This window comes from Pezoporus wallicus, unplaced genomic scaffold (genome assembly GCF_028554395.1).
Source record: "Pezoporus wallicus isolate ANWC-B61680 ecotype Strahan unplaced genomic scaffold, APGP_CSIRO_Pwel_v1 contig_3058, whole genome shotgun sequence".
Taxonomy (NCBI): Eukaryota; Metazoa; Chordata; class Aves; order Psittaciformes; family Psittacidae; genus Pezoporus; species Pezoporus wallicus.
In genome coordinates, this window is record NW_026641153.1 from 6,339,270 (window position 1) to 6,355,210 (window position 15,941).

The 15,941-nt window shown below is 42.6% G+C and overlaps 1 protein-coding gene across 4 annotated transcripts in view; it reads right to left on the reverse strand.

Moving 5' to 3' along the window:
• CAMK1D (calcium/calmodulin dependent protein kinase ID) overlaps nt 1-15,618 on the reverse strand; it is a 220,114-nt gene extending 204,496 nt beyond the window's left edge. For all 4 annotated transcript variants that reach the window (XM_057422496.1, XM_057422495.1, XM_057422498.1 and 1 more), the window contains exon 1: nt 15,419-15,618. In XM_057422496.1, coding sequence (XP_057278479.1) covers nt 15,419-15,510 — 92 coding nt within the window. In that variant the 5' untranslated portion in view covers nt 15,511-15,618. The remainder of the gene's footprint in view (nt 1-15,418) is intronic.
• Between the last annotated feature and the right edge of the window lie 323 nt (nt 15,619-15,941).

Consider the following 15,941-nt stretch of genomic DNA (forward strand, 5'->3'; position numbering starts at 1 on the left):
AATTCCTGAGTAGGTGCCAATATGGGGGTAGCAATACTGGGGATATCAACAGTGGGAGAACAGCAACTACAAGGACACTGGGATAAAGAAACTGCTTGGTAAAGTAAAAGAGGAACCTGTGCTTTTTGCAATTACCTTCACGTGAGCTCTAATACACATGTACAGCCAGAAAGGCTCTCTGTATTTAAGTTTTCCACTAAATCCTGCCCACCATATGAAGTACCACAAAGACAATATTGGTTCAAGGACAACGGTTGGTTCAGCCCTGCTGGGACATCAGGTATTTCAGACCGGTGACCCACTTGTACTAAAAAACTAAGCACATCTATCTCCCTGTCTTCAGTGGTATTTGGAGGAGTCCCATTTCCTGCATGACCCCACTTCTGTCACTGCTGCATGTGTTTGGTATGGAGAGAGGTAAAGGCTTCATAAGATCTCAAAACTGGTTTAACGCTGTCTCATTGACATCAAAGGCCAACTCTCACTATTTTTATTGGGAGCAGTTAGGCCACTACAAATAAATCGCAACCTAGATACTCTTTGACACTTGCCTGCACTTGTCATGGCCAGAGATGAGAGACAGAGAGTGCCAGGAAATGGAATTTCTATTGAGTTTCACAGTTCAGACATAGACACTGCAACTGCAATAAAATCTACCACGAATGATGATGCCATCTAACAAAAAGGGCAGAGCTGAGGATGAAGAACTTAATCCAACATAACAATACGCTACATCAAAAGGAGGATTTTGTTCTGGACTGTCAGGAGACAGCACGTATTTTCCTAGTTGCATCCTGGCAGGCATCTCATCCAGTGCCTGTCCAGTACTACTTTTGCCACCAGAAGCTTCATATCAGAACACACTTGCTCATGGTAAAAGCTGACAAGAAGTCCATCAACCTTACAGATACAGTAAATGATGCTTAAGATGACTTATCTTGATTGCTCGTTAGACAGAGTTTCATGCCAAAGCTTCAGGCAGATCTAAGTTTATTCCTCATCCCTCCATGATCAAGGGCAGCCAGATATAAACCCAAAGACTGCTTTTCTCCCAATCTGGGAGCTCTGGTATGTTTGCAGACACACCAACAATAAATTAAGAGAGACCAACATGCACACAGGGCCCTATTCTCACCTGAAACACACCTTTTGGAATAAACTGCATTAATCTAGGTATTAAATTATGTAGATATAAGGTCATCCAATGTTCAAACTCTGCTCTCATTCAATACAGAAAAAAAATAAATCAACATAATACCTTGCTGAAACTGTAATTTGTCCTTACAGACCACAATACACACAAGTATTCAGCACGAGCCACAGCAGAAACAAATGCCAGCAGATGGTATTATCCTGAACAAAATCAATTAAGGACATTTACAGTATGTCAAAAGTGCAGCTACAAAAACAAAGTGTAGACCTGTACATCTGTTTCTTAATGAAGCCATGAGTACTTGACAGTTAGCCAATAAACCAGAAGATACAGACTGCAGCAACACCAATAATAGACAAGGAAATAGAGTATGTATTTAGATTCTTCAACAGTCACCAGAAAATACAAATGTTGAGCAGAAACTGAGTAACCAGATATTGGAAGTCCATATGTCATGCATAAATGTAGCAAAAATATAAGCATACGAGTTTTCAGTATCACAGATTTTACAAGGACTGTGATTTGCTCAGAAATTATAGTAATGGGAGTCACATGGCAATGATAAGTTAAGAAACACTATTCTCTTCCATGACATATATTTAAAAGGTTGCTGGAAACCCTGTCACCTTGTCTGAAATAAAAAGAATAGTGCTCACAATTCCCTAAAAGCTGTTTATGACATCTCTGCTGAGAACCTAGTAACATAACATGTTAAATGCAGCCAGGTACATTGATGGCATCTGGTAGAATATATAAAACATAAATGGACTGAGGGAATCCCAGAGTTATTTGTGCAGGGAACAAAAATCTTACATCCTTGAGTTCCCCATGGAGATGAGAGGTGCTAACACTTCATAGGGGGAAAAAAAGATAATCTCTTCTGTGCCACAGCTTCATTACACCACACTACTTGAGCATATTTAAAGTACTGGAACTCATTTATGGAAGAAAAGGGTCGGACCAGTGAACACCTGCTGCTGAAGATGGCATTTGGTGTCCACTCTGGTGGCCCCTGTATCTTGTTATCAGTAGTTTACTTCAGATATCCATCACCACAAACAGGGATGGGAGCGTCCTAGTCACAGTCCACTGCAACATGATGAAATGTCTAGTATTAAAGTAGATGACTCAATCACCTCCCTGTACAATGCTTATTATTTAGCTTCTGGGGAAGTCATACCAAGTTTCTCCTACATTTGCTGCCAAAGGAATAAAATATTCAGGAATATTTACATTAAGTGTTAATAAGGACTGAGGGCCAGGCTTTAAGGACTCTAGAAAAACACAGCCTTAGCACTGAAAAATACTCTGTATATTAGAGCAATTCATCATTCATTTTTACCAAGGTCAAGACGACAGTCTCATTAGACCAGAGATGGATAAATGACAAATGATCTGGTGAATAATGTCACTGCGGGCCATGTAGGACTTCATCCAAGCAGTACCACTGAAAACAGATGACTGGGTAGGGATTGTAAGGATGAAAAACATAAGGCTTTAAGAATGACATTTGTGAGAAAAAAAGCACTGCATATTTACATTTAATCTGCTTTGTAAATCGATTTTGTCATGTTACCTTGTCAAACCATTGAACAAACGGAGTAATTGCTTAAGCAGCATTGATAGAGATGTGACAGATTATTCAAGCATTGTGATTCTTTGTTCTCATATATCTCATTAAGAAATGATGATTGGTTCCATTTACAGCTCTTAAGTTGAATTCAGCAACTGCTGACACACGAATTCAACCTGGCATCCACCAGTTTTTTATTGTTCTCAGTCAGAAATTGTTTCTGGTGAAGTGGCTCTTGCAAAACCATTTCAGTTCAGTGGCTGATGATTTTTTAACGACACAAGATGGTAAAAGAAAAAATGCAACCGACCTCCCTACTGATTTATAGCATCTGTGGAATGAAAAGAATAAAACTTCTTGTACTTTGCAATGCTCCCCTTCCCCCACCTCCTTTTTGGAAGGCTATTTTTAACCTGCATCATTCTACCAAATAAATTCACAGCACATCCCTGCAAACAACTGAGTTGGTAGAAGATGCGAACCGCCCCGTGGGACATGCTCAGCCCCTTCCTCTTCTGTCCTGGACTTGCAACCTGTTCCTCCACAGCCTCGTAACTTTATATTGATGTTTGAAACCTGAGCATAAGGAACATAAAATGCTGCTATTCCAGTGTGCTGCTGAGTAGCACAGAATCTTCTTTACTCCAAACTGTGCACATCAAAGGCAGAATTTTACAGTCAATTTCAACTGCTACAAATGATTTAAGAGAAAAACAGAAGAGAAATAGGCCTGGTGGGCTCTTGTGTGTTACCCTGACTTCTGGAAGATCTATTCAGAGTGCAAAGCCAAAATACAAGGAGACCTCTAAGAAGACATTTTACAGGCATCTCCTAAAAGCAAAACTTTGAAGTATTTTTGCTACCAATCTCCCTATCTTCCATATTTTGCTTTAGCATTAAAAGTACCAGAACATCTAAACCATTGCCATGTCGCAAGGGGTGCTGCTTAAATAACAGCAGAAAAGGGAATTGATTACAGAAGCTTATGTACCACCACCACAATGACATTAGCAAGGTGGGTTTTTAATCGACACAACTTGACAAGCCGTAACAGTACAGGACCAGAGGGCAACAAGCACTTGCCATCACCCTGAAGGCAGTGGTGCAGACCAGAATTAAATGTGGTCAGTGAAGATACTTCGGTCACGCCATTGACAGAGGGGAAACCCCTCACAGGCTATCTGAGACAGAGCTCCTAACACCATGCGCAATGTTAGTAATTCACCCTGCACTTTGCTGTGGTCATGTCTGCACCCAAAAAGCTCTAACAGATTCCATCTGCTCCACAACACCTTCATTTTTCCCACATGAGGGGTGCTTTATCTAAACAAATAAAGGCCTTAACTGACCCAAAGGAATACACTTTGCTGTCTTCCAGCTGTGCTTCCCAGATGTGCACACCTGCAGGATGTGACTACGGCACTGGACAAACTGATGGGTTTGTGCATATTTAGACAGGAGATGGAAAGCAGTGATTCCATGTAGCAAATGTAACATGAACGTGGAGAAGAGGAAAAGAAAGGACCATCAAATTCTTCCTTCTTATTTGACGGGGCTCACCCCCATTAGCTAATTGAACAGCTCCTGTGTAAATATTAGGCAAAGTGAGCATTTTCCTTCTGATATTTGAGTGGACCTACCAGAAGTGTCTCCGAAATGGAGTTAGAGGGACATCACAGAGCCAATACTGCCTCTGAGAGCTTCCCATGAACTCTAGTTACAAACTCAGTAAGGTCAAAAGCCGCCTATTTCACCAGCTGTGAAGCACTACCAAAGTCATCCCTGCCAGAGATGACAGGCTGGAGGAAAGCCACTACTCCCCTTCTAAGCACTGAAAGCAACTGACTGGTGAACAAGAGTAGAAACACAGACCCACGCCTATGAATTCTTGCAGCTGTGTATCTCATGAACAAGCAGAGGGACCTCACTGCCTCTAGATTAAATAAAGCTAAAAGCACCCCATTTAGATGGGTTTGTCTTGGCATTTACCTGTAGCTGAATCCCATTGCTCTGCTTTGCCCCAGACCTCCCTCTTGGCTTAAACTCCTCAGTGCAGCTCCATTCAACTGCAGAATGAGTATGCTCTAAGCTTTACTACTGGCTATGTTCTCTGAGGAGTGCCAGAAGGGCACATGTTTGCTTTCTGGACACAAACCATCTCAGCTGTAACTCAGTCATCTTAGAATCACTTTATTTTCTTTCCATGAAAAATGTAAGATTCATCAGAGAAACTCATTCAATGCAGTTGCCGACAAAGCTCTCTAACATTCTTTTTCAGGCTCTCTGAAGAGCACAGGGTTTATATCCATCACATGAATTACATGGCTACAGACAGGAAATTTAGTCAGTAAAATTACCCCAGATACACTTCATCATACCCAAAAGCAGAAGCTTCCCTGCAGCCTGCAGTACCTGTAAGTCCTGTGTCTATGTGCTTTTGAGAACCCTGGTTTTTTTTCAGCTTATTTCTGGTACATTCTCCCCCAGCTAGATGCTGGGGGAGCCTCCTGCTTCCTAAAACACATAAGCCATAAGTCAAATCTGTGACATAAGTCATTTCCCTTTTTTCTAAGTTACTCCTCTTGTACCCCAGTGCCTGGGTCATTCAGCCAACAGAAGTCACACCATTATTCTGCTCCATAAACGTTTTTATCTAAGCACCTTCTCGTGGTTCATCAAGCAACTTGGCTAACAAGCCACATGTTGTTTGATTCCTTCTTCTCTCCTTAAAGAAAGGCACACAAGTGCAGCAGTCATCTAGTAGGGCTTTTTGTGCTGCTTTGTGGGCGTTTTTTTAATGTCTGGGAGCATTTTCTGTTGGGAAGGAGAGCTTGTTTGCTTTGCAATATTCAGGTTGCTATGTAATTATGCTAGAGAAGGTATCTCAAATACCATGGCCTGGACTCAGAGGAGGAGGTGGTGTCTTTATGATGAGCAGCAGCAGCAGCCCATGGAGAAACTCAACAGTGTCAGATCTTCCCCTCAAAAACATTGTGTCTCTTGTACAAATAAATTACACCCCTATGGCAAGAAATACCATTGTTGCAGAGGCATGAGGCTGGTGATGATGGGATGGGATGAGGATCCCAGAGCTTTAGATAGTCTTTCAGCTACTTCAGGCCACCGCTACAAAGTGTCCTGAAGTAAAAGACAAAGCCTTTGAACCTGTTCAGGTATTCTGCAGGAAAACAGGGTAGGGAGCATGAAACAAGTTTAGTTCACAGGATCTTCTGCGCATACCAAGCACTCTGCTGTGCCTGAAATCTCTCAAATCCTGCAGGCTTCATGGCTGGGCACATTGCAGTGATTTACTTATGCTGAGAAGCAGAAGTGGGAGGAAATCTCCAGGCCAACTCAACCTAACAGTGAAGGATTACCCAGGGATGCTCCAGTCTCTCAGCTACAGATGAATTTGATTAGCAACCTGTGCCTTTCCCAGAGGAGTCTTCCACATGGCTCCAAATCCTCTAAGTGCTCTTCTTCCTCCCTCCCCCAGCAACTTCCCATGTTGTTTGTGTTTTTCTGTGTCATTTCAGTTTTTCCACTGTTTTTCTTCCAATAGTTTCCCTCATGTCAACCCTTGCCCATCACAGGGGGGGTGATGGGGTCACAGCTAATGAGTTTGGTTGGAAAGCTGAAGCCTGGTTGAAAACAGATCCCTTGAATTATTTAAACCAGGCTGAGAGGATGGGATCCCACTGGAGAAATCCCACATTGCCCCAAGAACCACCTGGTCTGCTCCAACTCTTTTCAGCTCTGAAAAGACTGCAATTACTCCAAGCACCTAAGAAACAACACAGTAATAAAGCGCTTGCGCTGTTCCCAACAGCATACAGACAGCACTTTGCATCTTCAAACCTTAACTAGTGAAAACTAATTATATGTGATGACCATGGGTGAATCACATATAAATACGTACTTTTTGAAGACAGCGGTGCTGACACAGTGCCTGCTATTAAAAGAAGCAGGACAATCTACTGCATAACACCGGAGTTAACATTCAGGCTCAGCTCTGGGTTTACAAGTGACACACTTTCTTGTCTTTAACAAAACTGTTAGCATTTTTGCCTCATTTATTTAGAGTATAACTCCTTCTGGGTGCAAACAGTCTTTTACTCTGGTGTTTGTAATAGTCCTAGCTCAACAGCGCCTGATCTCATTTGAGGCCAATAAATGACACAGTCATAAAAGCCCCAAGTATTTTAGACCCTTCACATTTCACTTGCTAGTGTCCAACCCTCAAATACACACCAGCTTTTCAGCCTTTGCAAATCTACATTTAAGCATGAGAAGCTGTGCTGTTTTATTTTGTACTACCCTCAAAAGTCCATCCATTTCTGTGACAAGCAACCATAGCTGGTGGAAGGAGGGTGGCCATATTTCTCAAGTGCACTTGCCATCAGGTCAGCAGGCAAGCTTTAAACACTGCCCAGGTAGAACACACCAATGTCACAGAATGACGCTGCAGCACAGGAGATACTTGTCCTAAGAGAGATACTTGTGACATCTGAGGAACCCTTCATTTGGAGCTCTGAGGAAGACCTGCAAACCTTCATACCCCACAGCTGACAAATGAGGATGCTACTACTCTCCTTACCCTCCAAACTGCCACACCAACCCTCACCAAAACAAGCACAGAGGTTAAAGGCTCCTGGACCTCAGACTTTCCATGGCTCCTGACCTTGATTTATTCCTGTCTGCCACAGATGAAACTTCTATGTTCTTTATACTCTCACAACTGAGCATCGGATCTAAATCTCAAAGCTTGTGTGCCCAAATTCTGGGCACTCAGGCTTATAAAAACATACCTTCAAATACTCAGCATAAATTAGGGAGATAGGTAAGAGCAGGACAATGACAAGAACACAAGAATCCTTAGTGAACTGAAGTTCAAAGGCAAAGGGTCTAGGAGAGACATGCCATACATAGTGCTGCACCTTATTGCTGCTGATGGCAAATGATCGTGTTAATTTGCATTATTAAAAGCACCTCTCTTTCATTCCTCCTGGAAACTGTAAGAAGACTGAAACTGTTTAGTTTATCTCCATTTGGGAATATAAGAAAATCAACAACAATCCTCAGTAGATGGAAGCCAGCTTGTTTTCTCCCAAGCGCTTCTCCCCCTGCAGCTCTTGAAAAAGGTATTTTAAGAACTATCTTCATGGCTGTGTAGTCCACTTGTCCAAAATGTTGATATTTTAAATGTGACATGTGGCACTGCCCAGGAAGAGAGCAAGCAAAATCAGTGATCTAGTATTACAGAGGACCTCCAGCCCTGTGCTCGGCTGTTCTACACACAGATCAGATCCAAAACAGAGCTTCCGAGTAGCTTTCTCTTATAATATCCAGTGTTAAAAAAAATAAGAAAATCCCTAAAAAAAGCTTTTTACTCAGAAAAAAAAAAAAAAAATCTGCTACAGAGTATTATTTTAATTGAACCTCATACAATCTGTCTGGTGAGTAATTCTGGCATAAAACTTAATATACAGATTTCAACATGAAAACATCAGCGAAAGGCCTTGAAAAGTTTATTAACAAACTGTTATTTATAGTTATCTTTTTAAAATAGGATTGACACAACATTCAGAGGCAAATTACAGGAACCGCCAAGTCGGGCAACAAAAAAACATCAGTGTTAAGACTTGATAGAAAGTTTTAAGGAACAGTTTGATACCCTCATTCCTAAGCCATTTGTCATTCATGAGCAGCCCAATCGCACACATGTTTGCAAATTATTGTTATTGTTGTTAGTTATTATTCACAGAAAAGCACTGACAAGTAAGATGGTTTGAATTCCAATGAAAGTGATAGATCGCTGCCCCAAGAAACTTTTTATCCCTCCTTCTACTCATTACCTGTTTATTAACAGTACCCGTTTAGTTCCAACTTGTTTTCATGCTATCTAAAATGACTAGAAAATTAGGTCCTATTAAGTAATCATGAATATAAACTGTGACTCACAGGTTAAGTGAATACCATTACTGGCAATAAATTCAGAACCCTATTATAAATGTTTGCTGTTGTCAAGTGAACCAAAACAATACAACTTTATTCAATATTAATTGCACCCTTGGATGCTTGAACGGATTAAATAACTCCAACTAATATTCTGCACATAGTCAGGAGAATTGTGGACTGCAACAAATTGAGGTCGATCACCAAGGTAGAGAGAAAAAGAGACAAAAAGGAAGGAAAAAATACAGAAAGAGATATTTCAGCTCCTATGTGAAAGCAGATGGAGGGTGAAGGAAGCAGACAGGCTGTTCCAGATGGCGGGAGCGGCGGCGAAGAAGGCTCTCACACCCACTGTGTTGTGGCTGTGATGGGAAGAATAGACTTTTGGTTAAAGGATTACTATAGGGCTCAAAAGAGTTGGGTTTAATTCCATCCACTACCTCTCCACCAGGTCTTCAGACCCTCTGGGTTTGCCTTGTTGCAATCTTTAGGGTACCAGCTACCTCTGCAGCTGACAAAAAACACTTTTATTCGTGCTTTGCCCTCAGCTCACACAAAGAGCAATTGCAAACTCAATACTGGTTATACTGAGGTCCTGAGTAGTAACACACTGAGTTTTGGCTTAGGCAAGGATCACATTTTTCTCAGCCCTGAGCAAAAAATTAGGGGGGAAAAAAAGCCCAAATTCCCTATTCCAAAAATCTTACTGTCACCCTGACGGTCAAGCACACTTCTTGGTTGCACAGGCATGCAGGTAACCAGGTATCCTCCAGCAGCAGGGAACTCAGACACTACAAAAATGCACTTGGAAGAGAACAGCCACAGGAAAAAGAGATAAATCAGGGCAAAAAGAGGTAAGGCATCAAAACGAGTAGAAAATAAGGCTCATGAAGAAAGAGTGAGCACTTATGTGAGCTGACAACACAGCAAACTGGGCGTCTCCAAAATGATGTGTTTATCTGAAAGCTTTTGATTGATGAGTATTTTGCAATCTTATTTTCAGACAACGAAAGAAAAATGACCTTTATGTTACACTGTTGCCTCAAATGAGCACTGTCCAAAACACACATAAGCCACACTTGAGAGCTGTCAAAAATCCCTCCTTACCAAAGGCTGCAGACTTTTTCCCAATCCTCTCCATCAGCCTTTAAATCCGTTGGCCATCTTGCTTTTCTTTCTTTGTCATTTCAATTCCAGCTGAACACTCAAACCTGTTATTTTCTGTAACTGTTCAAGAAAGACCAACAATCTATGTTACAAGATACTACAATTCATGTTGCAGATAGTAGGGACTCACTATTTTTAAGCCTCCAAGATCATACTGGATAGTAAACTATGTCACATGATAGCGAACTTAGCTTAAAACAAACATGTCACCTTAAATGAGCCCTAACAGTAATTTCCTCCTTGCCCTGTATAAAGTACACAAACTAAAACATCTGAGTTGTTTCACAGTGTTAAGTTAAACATTAACACCCGGACCTCAGCCTTCCCTCCTCCTCCCACAGATGCTAGAAGCGTGCTGTAGGTACCATGAACCTCCTAACATGAATTATCTCTAACTCCACATGGTTTTGATGGTAAGATTCCCCAAGTTACAGATCTGAAGGTCAGAAATGACCATGAAACATCTCCTTCTGTAAACATGAACAAGAGGCTCTTTCCTGGTGACTCCTGCATGAATCCCAAAAGCTTTCAGATGGCAAAAGGATTTCTCCCAGCAAATCATCCCAGAGGAGATGGGAACCACTCGCCTTCATAGTTTGCTTGAGTGGTTCATCAGCCTTCCCCCTGAAATCACGTACCTTAACTTCAGCCCTTTGGCTAAGGTTATATTCTTCCCTGAGGACACTTTTCAATATGATGTTTCTTCAATGCAATTTAACAAAAAAACACTGAACTGAGGACAGGATGAAACACTCTAACAGAGCCACTGCTGCCACACTGGGGTGTTGTAAAAGAGAGGCAGAAATTGCTGGCAGTGTCAGCAGAAACACAAAAATCAGACAGACTCTTCAATCTTCACAGGGGGTGCGGAGCCAGAGGAAGCACACCAACATGTTCCTTTACATCTTGAGAATTTCCAAAATCAAAAGGGAAAAACAATTGAGTAATTTGCATAAAGCCTCAAGCTAAACAGTGATGTTTCACTGTGTCTAACCCAACACAAGTGTTTTTGGCACCCTGTCGATGAGAAGGGAAGATCTTTGACCAGAGACAAACAGATCTTGAGCCTTATGGTACCTCCCAGCACCTCCTCTCTACACAGCAACTCAAATGCATAGGGTACATCCACCAGGACCTGTCCTACCACAAGCATCTTCTTAGATGGTGGAAGTCAAGGCTGACTGCCTGGACTGAGGCAGGTCATCTCTAGTAGGCTTGTCCCCATGAAGGTCTGAGCAGCTGAGAACAGATGAGAGCATGAGGTGGGCCACCTCATGAAAAGCCTGAGTGTTGGTGTGAGACTGCATGCAGGGGAAGATACCAGGAAAGATGTGAGAGGACAAGAACACAGGAGACAGCACATAAGAGTTTGTGACAATGTGTGTGTGAGAAAGAAAATAGATGTGAGAGCAGTTCATGGAGTTACTTCATTCCACAGCATGAACAAGCACAGATGGAAATGTAGAAGAGCCATGAACAGTACCAGGAACCCATCAAAGAGGAAGAGTATGGTGGAGACACAGGACATAGATGAACCAAACATTACAGTAGAGCTCCTGAGAAGAACAGAACCATATGTAAGTTTTCTCTGTACCGTATTTTAGTATTTAGTATAAAATACTAAATAAATACTTTGTTTAGTATTTTAGGAAAGTACTGGAGTAGTGTATTTGTCTTCCCACCCAGCTCTTACCACGTTGTGGTACCCATACAACACTGTGTTATCATGACTAAGCTTTCAGGAAACCACCGCATCACTTTTGAGGACAGCACCAATATTTCCATAGTTACTAAGCTTCAGCCTTTCTAAATATTCTAGCTTCATCATAACTCTAATGTCAAGAAGGCCTACGACAGACACCTTAGAAATGTGGGGCTGATCTGATTAGGCAGACCAAACGATTGTAGGCTTTCCTCTTTAGCTGGTGGATGACATGGTGTATCTCGTTACTTCATGAAACGTCAAAAATTGAGGTTTAAAATGCCTTAGACAAAATACCATTTAAATAAGGAGGAAAAAACATATATTTCGGTGGTCACTCCTTGGCACATTCCTGCTATTGTGAAAGTTCACATCTCACAAGGGCTGGGGCAGAAATCCCCCTCTCCAGGCCTGCAGATTGAGTAGAGCTACAACAGGTAAATTTGCGGAAACATAGAAGGATAAGCAGTTAGATAAATCCTATTTTTTCCTCAAGCCCACCTGTCTTGACTTGGATAGGACTATAAATTGCATCAGCTGAGGATATGGCCCACTGCTGTGATTTTAATTTATCCTTGATTTACTTTGTGAATTCTTCTTAGCTTTTTTTTCAGGATCTGTAATTTCGCTTTCAATGGCGCAGTAGTGAACAGGTTGAGTTTCAAGGAGAGAGACCTTCCAAACCTACACATGTAGAGTTCATCACCATATTACTGCAGTCCTGCATGGACTGGCACCACCAAACTGCAGCAGCCCAAGAATGGATCATTATATATATTTTATATAAAATAATATGCGAAGTATTTTTAAATTACATTTTCTTGTTTAATATTACCAAAATATTTTGTTGACATGCTGGTATCTGAGAGATTGCAGCCACAAACTAAGATTGCACATGCTTAGAAAACGTGTAAATGCAGAACAGAGTAAATACACGTCCAAGTACCACCTGAACCAGCCCCTGCCTTGCTGATAAAGGCTTTAGGAAAACACTACTGCCCAAGAGCATTGAGCAGAGCAAACAACACAGACCTCAGCCATTAAAGGAAGCAATTCTTTGAGTGGAAAAAACTTGTTTTCTTACACATGGAGATGACATCCAATTCAAGATGCCTATTTCAGTATCAGTGTGGCTGGACATGATTTAGAGGCACCTGTGAATAATTGTTTCCAGCTCTGGAAGAGAGAGCTGGTACTCATTAGCGGTTCCTTGAAGCCCAAATGATATCATGATTAACTGAACTGGGATCTTTTTAATAATTCCAGCAGTTTCAACTCTCCCTTGTTAAAAATCTGCTGAAAAGTTTTCATTCAGTTTAAAGACTCCTCTCAGAGAACAAATCATCCATAGATTGTACACACGGATTTAACATTCACAAATCAATGCACTTGAAACAGAGTATGTTTTTAAAGTTTCTCTTTCACTTTCTTCCCTGATTTAATGCTTTTCTTTCTTCTAACCAATTTTACCTCAGGCATTTAAAACTGCTGCATGAAAAAGGGCTGCTTTTCTGTTAGAAATGCTTTTAGCACTTTGGCACCCTGAAATGGAAGGTGGCAGAGAAATGCAAAATACAGCTACAACACTAATCCAGTACATCTCATCTGACACACCAAGGTTTTCACTTCAAGCCCACCCATGCTAGAGAAAAATCTATTAGAGGGTGAGATCAGCCGACGGCTGTCCAACACGGTTCAGCATTACAGTGCAGGAGGAATCAAAGCCGATTTTATCCCTCCTCCTAAATAATGCCAGAGGAAAACATTTTGATCCAGATGCTTTGAAGGTATTTAGACTTTTGCTTAGCTCCTATTTAAGTACTTTACTGTCAATAACTCAGGATGTGTCCCATCTCCTGCACTCTGTACATCTGCTACTTTAGTCAGTGAACAGACCTTCAATGCCTTCAGTGGGAATGGAACAAGTACTTTAATGATTTGCTCAGTGATGGCCTAAATCTTTAAGCAGTTTCACACCCCAGTAAGTTACACCAGAGCTGGTAGGAACTGCAGGTGCTACGCTGGTGGGTGGCCAAGGACAGAACCAAAACTCAGATTCAAATCTCCTAATTATCAGCCTGCTCTCTGAAACTAAGGAATGCACAACTGATGTGTAGGCTGATAAATGCACATACATTCATAATGAATATGGTTATGTCTGGAAAACAGCTCTGTTTTCTGTACACAGGCACAGGTCTGTGATCCAGGGAGTTTCATTTTCTAAAACTTTCCAGATTGACAAAGTCAAGTTTAAGAATTTCACTGCTTCAGATCTAAGGACTTACTAACCCAGTGGTGAGGCTAAGACAATGGTTAATAGTTTGAGACACTAATTGACCATATTTAATGAATTTAATTTGTAACAACCATGCTAATATCCATAACTATTAACTCTGATCAGCTTTACCTTCCTTGGGACCAACACCTGCTCCCATTAACTTCAGTGGGATACAGATCAAGGCCACATTAATCCTTTCTGGACCTCTTCAGTGGCACAAATTAACCCTTGCAGATGGCTTCATACACAACAATCAGGAAGATGACAGAGTTGAAGAACGGAAACCACAGCAAACTGTCCTGCTGCTCTAACAAATCTAATCACATTAAGACTTTCCTCCTCAACACTCCTCTCAGGAAGGGAACTGCATGCCTAAGGTGACAAGCAGGGCCACACCTCTCCTGGCATGGAATTCTGACAGCAAAAATTTGATGAAGGTGATGAGAACACACCATAACACTCAGTTCTTCTGCTGCACTTCTCTTCTCCAAAGACCTGGGCAGACGTGCATTTGATTTGCTAAGTCAGTGTTTTTCTATGTGCTTGTCACAACAGAGTTGTGTGACCCACCACCTCCATATTAAACCACCAGCCTGATTCTTACTCACAGCCTGTTCATAGGAAATCAGTGAGCCCACGAACCAGAAATACTCTGTTTATAGGGAGCCCTCCCTTGGAAGCAGAAAGAAACTAAACTATTACAGTCAAAACTTGTTCCACAGTATTTTGAAAGTGGCACGCAGAGTATGAAAAGCACTACTCGGGATTAACAACGCATCGGTTTGAGACGTGCTTCAAGTTGCAATTAAGGCAGGAGGGGCAGAGCAACGAGGGGGATGCCCAAAACAACCGAACTTTAATTACAACATACATATGTACAGAAGCCTATATGCTTACTTCCTTCAGCGCTCCCGGCTCTCTACCTCTACAATATCCTATAAGGGAAAATTTGTTTTAACAAAAATAAAACTCTCCGTTCAGCCAAAAAAGCACCAGCCAGCACCCCGCTCCCTTGCACCATCTGTGCCTGTTTATTCTCAGCCTCCTGAAAAAAAAAACCCACAACTCTTAACGTTTTACTAATCTTCATGCCCCGTCACTATAAATAACAGAAATAAACCCCAACAACCGTTAAGACATCCAATCCACTCCGATTATTTCTGCTTGTCTGTCCACGAATAGATGCAGCCATCGGCTTTGGGGGAGAGCGTGCAAGTCAGACCGCATTTATTTACAATTGCACTACCAAGAAGAAGCCTTTCCCCATCTCCTCGCCCAGTTAATATTTTCAAACACTTTTTTTGCCCTTTTTTTTTCTCTTTTTTGGGGGGTGAGGAGGGGTGTCAGCCCCGCTCCTGCCTCATTATATATATATATACATATATATAGTTGTCTGTGTTTCCAGATCACCCTGACTTCTTGCTCGGATGGATGAGCAGTGCGCGGAGCAGCACCAATGCGTGCACACAAGGACATACAGACACACAGACAGACAGACACGCACCCACCCGCAGGGGACCCCGCGCATCCCCGCAGGGAAGGGACACCACCACCGCCCTCCACCCCCCGCAGCCGCTCCCCGCCACTTACGTCCCCAGCGTCTCCTTGAACTCGAAGATCTTCTTGATGTCCTCCGCTTGCTTCTTCCAGGAGCCGCCACCGTCCCCGTTCTCCCGGGCCATGGCCACGGCGCGCAACCCCGGGCAGCCCCGCGGATGCTGGCGCGAGCGGCACCGAGCCGTGCGCGGCTTTTGCTTTCTCTTCTGCCGCGGCGGCGGCTGCTGCTGCTGTTGCTGTTGCTGTTTCTTCTTCTTCTTCTTCCTCCTCCTTCTTCTCCCCTTCCTTCCCCTCCTCACACTTCCTGCCCGCCGCCGCTTTTATTTCCTCCGCGCTCCGGCGGGCTCCGCTAGTGCCACTTTTCCTGGGCTATTTCCTACCAACTTTCTCTGCCGCCCCCTCCTCTATCCCCTCTTTCCCCTCCTCCGCACCGCCCCGCGGAGTCACTCGCGGGGTTCCCCCGTCCCTCCCTCTTTCCGCACCCTGCACAGCAGCTGCGCGCAGCCTGTCGGGGTCACTTTGGTTCCTGATAGACCCACCCAGCGAAAAAGTCCCT